The sequence below is a fragment of the Octopus bimaculoides genome, chromosome 10 (assembly GCF_001194135.2).
Source record: "Octopus bimaculoides isolate UCB-OBI-ISO-001 chromosome 10, ASM119413v2, whole genome shotgun sequence".
Taxonomy (NCBI): domain Eukaryota; kingdom Metazoa; phylum Mollusca; class Cephalopoda; order Octopoda; family Octopodidae; genus Octopus; species Octopus bimaculoides.
The window spans coordinates 66,602,806-66,608,927 of NC_068990.1; the positions used below are offsets into that span (position 1 = coordinate 66,602,806).

The 6,122-nt window shown below is 37.2% G+C and overlaps 1 protein-coding gene across 1 annotated transcript in view; it reads left to right on the top strand.

Annotated features, from left to right (window-relative positions):
• The window catches only part of LOC106883815 (uncharacterized), a 1,102,017-nt gene that overhangs the window by 882,318 nt on the left and 213,577 nt on the right, over positions 1-6,122 (top strand). Inside the window, exon 6 of the mRNA XM_052970970.1 lies at positions 287-436. Coding sequence (XP_052826930.1) covers positions 287-436 — 150 coding nt within the window. The remainder of the gene's footprint in view (positions 1-286; positions 437-6,122) is intronic.

Consider the following 6,122-nt stretch of genomic DNA (forward strand, 5'->3'; position numbering starts at 1 on the left):
TGTGTGTGTGTGTGTGTGTGTGTGTGTGTGTGTGTGTGTGTGTGTGTGTGTGTGTATTCAACAGTCAATAACCGATGAGTCTGTCAACTTTCAAAGTTTCTAGAAATATTTCTGCCGTCATCATATTTTTTAAATGGTGACAAGTCTACGTTTATCCTGAAGACTATGCTAATTAGTCCTGTACCATAATCTCTGCACATAATAATGCTGATAATTACTGTTAGACGTACACAAAAGAAAATATTCTGTTTTCAAAATGAATTCTATATTTTACCCTGACAAATAGGGTCGTCTGCGACATCGAGGTGCTAAACTACCAGAGCAACGAGCGGTATATTATGACGAAGAAATCACTAACATTTCAATTGAAAGCTGGCATGAATGTTACTTCGGCGTATGTCAAACTGGATAAAAAAATCAGATCCTTCCTTTTCAGGTAAGTCCTTAACACTCCCACCAATTCTGTTTTTCAAAACTTGTTCGTCTTTTCGTAAGTTCAAGTAACTTGCTCAGTTTTTACTTTATATTTCTGACAGAGAGAGACGGAAGGTAAATACATTAAATAAATATAGACGGAGACTTAAATTTGACTGAAAGCAGACGTTTTCTGATTTTCTGTATCGTTAGTTAGATATTGACTGGACAGACGAAGTGTAGCTGTTGTATATGTAAACAACTGTTATAAATATTGACTACATAAATACGAACAACACCTAAACAGACATAAACAGTTCTAACTGACTTAGTCTATGTGCCTGATCGTACAAATGAACTAAAGAAATACAGATTGCAAATATCATATTAACTAGAATCGCGCCATCTTTAACATGTTAGTGGTATCTTCTTTATCGAAAATTGTTGATTATTCAGACCCTTTACTTGGATGAGCACCAAATATAGACATGTCTTTCTTTTAGACTGATTATTCTCATATTTCATTTTAGCGATTAGTCGCTGTTTGGAGAAGTTTTAATGGAGTGATGCAATGTTCGTGTATCGAATCGCTTATGTTGTTGTCAAACTCCATTTTGATAAGACTACTGCATTTCTGATTGTTTTTATTCTCTAAAATATTTTCTGATGAGTTATTTTATTTTGATGAGCACGAAAACTCACGAACATTCAAGGATTGCAAATCTGTTATGAATTTGTAATCGATGGCATTTTATTTCTTTCTCGTTTCTAATGCCATTGAAAAACTTCTTAGACGCTAAATTTTCACATTTCTACAATTGCCATTGAAAAGAAAAAGCCTTTAATGCCAAATTCTATCATCTCAACACATATAAACAAAGCCTTTGGGCTTAATCTAAAAAAGAAAAATGAATTTCTTGGTGACTTGAATGAAGAATTTATCTCTGACACTCCATTCAGTGAGGTACCGAAACATCTTTTATCGACTTCTCGCAGATCCTAAATTTAATGTTCAGTTTTAGGGCAATTTCAAGTTGAGTGTACAAGTCTCCAGCTGAAATATTATAACCTAAATACAGCATTAATATCATAATCTGAATACAGCAATAATTGTGAAAGTGCATAATGAAGTGTTTAGATAGTTGCACTCAGAATCTCAAGAATATGGTCGGAGTGGGCGGTACGTTGTGTTCTTAAGCAAAACACTTCATTACATGTTGCTTTAGTTCACTCAGCTGTAAATAGTAACCATGTAATGGACTGGTATCCTGTTTAGGAGAAATATTGTGATGTTGGTCACTTATGGACTATGTACACCGGCTAAATTGCCGGATGTGCGTTGTAAGACTCGTGTTAGTAATGCCCAGAGTTTACTGCATTAACTTGTTTAGTTGTTTATTTTTAATATTTATCCACAGTATTTAAACACGGAAAGCAAATCTTTATTGTCCTATTTGAGCCTGGTTGTGATATGCAGACCTCATATTCGAGCAGACTCAGCTATTATGCGTTTTCATAGTTTGTTTAAAATATACATTTTATGTGTAAGTAAAGATAAAATGAGCACTGGTGCTTTGTTATTTGTGTGCATTTTGTAAGGAAAAAGGGCAGATATAAAGCAAATAAATAATAATGTTTATAATAATCCTTTCTACTAAAGGCACAAGTCGTTAAATTTTAAGGGCGGAGACTAGTCGATTATATCTATCCCAGTGTTTAACGGTTGCTTAATTTATCGACCCCAAAAGGATAAAAGACAAAGTCAACCGAGGCAGAATTGAACTCGGAACAGACCGATGGGCGAAATACTGTTAAGCATTTTGTCCAGCGTACTAACGATTCTGCCAGTTTGCCGCCTTCAATAAAGTTTATAACAAGGAAAAATAAAGTTGAAGTGAAAGAATAGGTGAGGAGAGAGTGGTGGGTCTCTCAAATAAGCAAATGATTAAATTTTCGAAGGGAAATGTGCGGTCAATTTAATCGACGCCTATTAGTGTTGAGATGTGATAGACGTTTTATTTGAAGTCCAGAAAGACGGCGAGCTAAACCCAAATTCCGCCAGATTTCAAAAGAAGAAGAAGAAGAAGAAGAAGAAGAAGAAGAAGAAGAAGAAGAAGAAGAAGAAGAAGAAGAAGAAGAAGAAGAAGAAGAAGAAGAAGAAGAAGAAGAAGAAGAAGAAGAAGAAGAATGATCACGATTCTGGAGTCAAACAACAACGTTGTCTCATCTGTATTAATAAGATTATATGTCATTGTCAGCTCTAGCCTAGGTTTTAACTTGTCATCTCTGTATTTGGTTTGGACTATGTGGATATTCCTTCTCTGCTCACCAGTTAAAATATTACGTTCCAATCGTATGCTAATAATAAACACGCATATTGGTTTTATTTCACTTGTTTATTATTCGCCAATTGGTCAACTATTTAACCAATAAACTAATCTATAGTTTGCTTAATCATTTGGTTAGTCCATCAATCAATTTGTCAAAGTCCTTTCATCGCCATTCACGATCTCTTCAATAGCATGCCCTCTCTACACAAGGTCAGCTTCAGGACGGTTTGTCTTTGCTTGTCTTGCCAACCAAACGCAAAATTGAAATACCATTCTTTAAACAAGTAAATTCTATTAATATATGATCCGAAGCTAATAGAATAAGCTTGTATTCTAGAATACAAGATTAATAAAACTGGATAAGAACGAGGATATATCCAGTACTAGGCAAGTAGCCTAGTTCAGCCTCACTCAAATCATACTAATTGTTTTTAATAAATAAAACAATCACTCAGCTCCTCCGACGATGAAGAGCGCGGCTATCTGGGTGAACTGATGCGAATTGCAGGACTCAGTGAACTTCGACACCTCGAACACACATTGCGACCCCGGTATCCCATCGTCCCGGGGCCCCGTTCGTTCATTTATATAGGCGCAGGTGTGGCTGTGTGGTAAGGAGCTTGCTTTCCCGCCACATAATTCTGCGCTCAGTCTCAGCCTGACACCTTGGGCAAGTGACGTCTACTATAGCCTCGGGCCGACCAAACCCTTGTGAGTAGATTTGGTAGACAGAAACTGTAAAGAAGCCCACCGTATATAGCTTTTAAACGACTGACCTCCAGTGGGAAGGTCTGCAAACAAATATCTGACTTGTTTTGGAGAATTTGGTGCAATTGCTTCCTCCAGTCATATCCCGAAGATGATCATATTCGTTGCAAAAAAAATCACGTAAAAAGAATCGCCGAAAACAATTGCAGTAATGAAAACATAAGAATCCAAAAATTTCAGGATTGCAGGTCCAGATTCGGCCCGGAATGTTTTTATTTACTCACAGAGTTGGCCTTTAGATTATAAAAATTGTTATCGTACAAAATCTTTTGCCGCAAAAAGTCACGTAAAAAAATTTCCGAAAACAATCACGTAAAAAAATTCCCGAAAACAATCACAGTATTGAAAACTTTGGAATACAAAATTTCAGCATTTTGAGTCTGGATTCGGCCCGGAATGTTTTTAATTTACTCACGAAGTCAGCCTGATTAACAAATGGTATGGTATGTTGGGCTACGGCCTCTAGAAATAAAATTGAAAAAGTGTGACACATTGACACACTGATATTCACATTTATTATATTATATTATATTATATTATATTATATTATATTATATTATGTTATATTATATTATATCATATTATATTATATTATATTATATTATATTAAGGTGGCGAGCTGGCAGAATCGTTAGCACGCCGAGCGAAATGCTTAGCGGTATTTGGTCCGCCGTTAGGTTTTCAGTTCGACTTCCGCCGAGGTCGACTTTGCCTTTCATCTTCTTGGAGTCGATAAAATTAGTACCAGTTACGTATTGGAGTCAACGTAATCGCCTTAATCCCTTTCCTCAGAATTTGAGTCCTTGTGCTTCCAGTAGAAAGGATTTTTTAAAGTTGAAAAAGTGTGACGCACTGACATTCACATTTATCATATTAGATATATATAATTTTGGGGAGACATTATTTCAATTAAAGTGTATTTTATATATATGCCCGTGTGTGTGTGTGTATATATATGTGTGTATGTGTATTAAAGAAAGCAAGAAGTAAAACAAAAATGATAACGTTCAGTATGTTGGCCACAGGAATTTCTGTCAAAGAGACATGGTTAAACTAAGTTGTACATCATCTCCCTCTTTCTTTCACATTCCTACTCTTTCTTTCGCTCTTCTTATTATTCCCACTGCCACCATCAGCACTACTACTTTTAATAAAACATCATGAGCTCTCCTTAAATTTCTCTCTTTTCTCCCTGTATTTTTGTTTCTTTCTCTCTCTCTCTGTCTGTCTTAACCACTGCCCTCACCGTCTCTATGACTACTATTACTCTCACCCCAGCACGAGGAATAGTAGAAGTGTCACTGAATAGTTAAGGGAGATGTCAAAATATGACACACCGACACACAGAAATTTGTTTTGTCATTTATTACCTCCGCCTTCGGTAAGGCGGAGGTATTGTTTTGAGTCGCATTTGTTTGTTTGTTTGTCTTTAGACAAAATATCTCAAGAACCGCTGGATGGATTCGGATGACACTTTCAGCGATGTTTGGCCTCATGACTGGCACGAACTGATTAGATTTACAGATCGATCCGGTATCGGAAAAGGATTTTGGAATATTTTACCTGTATTTATTTAAACTTAATTTTTGAGAGTGGTCGGGTTCATTTTTAGTATTCTCGTTTGTGAGAGGAGTCGATTTTATTTCAGATATTCTCATTTTAAAAATCACCTCTGGCTCATTGTTGAGAGGACGTTGGTGTTGCCTTGGCGGAGATTTGCGCTCTCTCAGTGCTATTGTTATATTAGATATGTGTGTGTGTGTGTGTGTGTGTGTGTGTGTGTGTGTGTGTGTGTGTGTTTATTTGTACAAGTCTTTGCGTATGTGTTTGTCCCCCAACCATCGCTTGACAACCGATGTTGATGTGCTTACGTACCTGTAACTTTACTGTTCGACAAAAGACGGATAGAATAAGTATTAGGCTTACAAAGAATAAGTCCTAGGGTCGATTTCTTCGACTAAAACCCTTTGAGGCGGTGCTCCAGCTTGGTGGCAGTCAAGAGACTGAAACAAGTAAATGAATATAAAGGAAGGATACATTGGATATTGCATTATTAGCTGTTCCTGAGAACAAACAGGGTGGTCGTATTTGTAACGTATACCATTACATATCTTACTCGATCACGGCTCAGCTGAGATTCGACAACAAAAGGATTAACAACAAACATGAAAACGTCTAAAAAAGAAAATATGCACGAATTATACATGGAAAATCGAGATGAATTGGTTTCTTCTGTATGTGTCTATTGATTGTAGTGAAAGTCTGCATACTATCACGACTAACACCACTACCATCACTACCGCCATTACACATCATGACGACGACGACGATGAAGACAACCACCACCACCACCAACAACAACAACAACTGTAGAAGCAACGACAGCACCACTGCCACCAAGAGCAGCACAACAGCATAACACCACCATCATCACCACCACCTTTAACACTACCACCATTAATCACCATCACGACGACCACTAACATCATCACTACCACCATCATGAACACCACCACCACTACCATCACCACCACCACCACTACCACAACCACCACCACTATTACTACGACCGCTGCCATCGCCACCGTCAACACCGACAGCATGTCATTA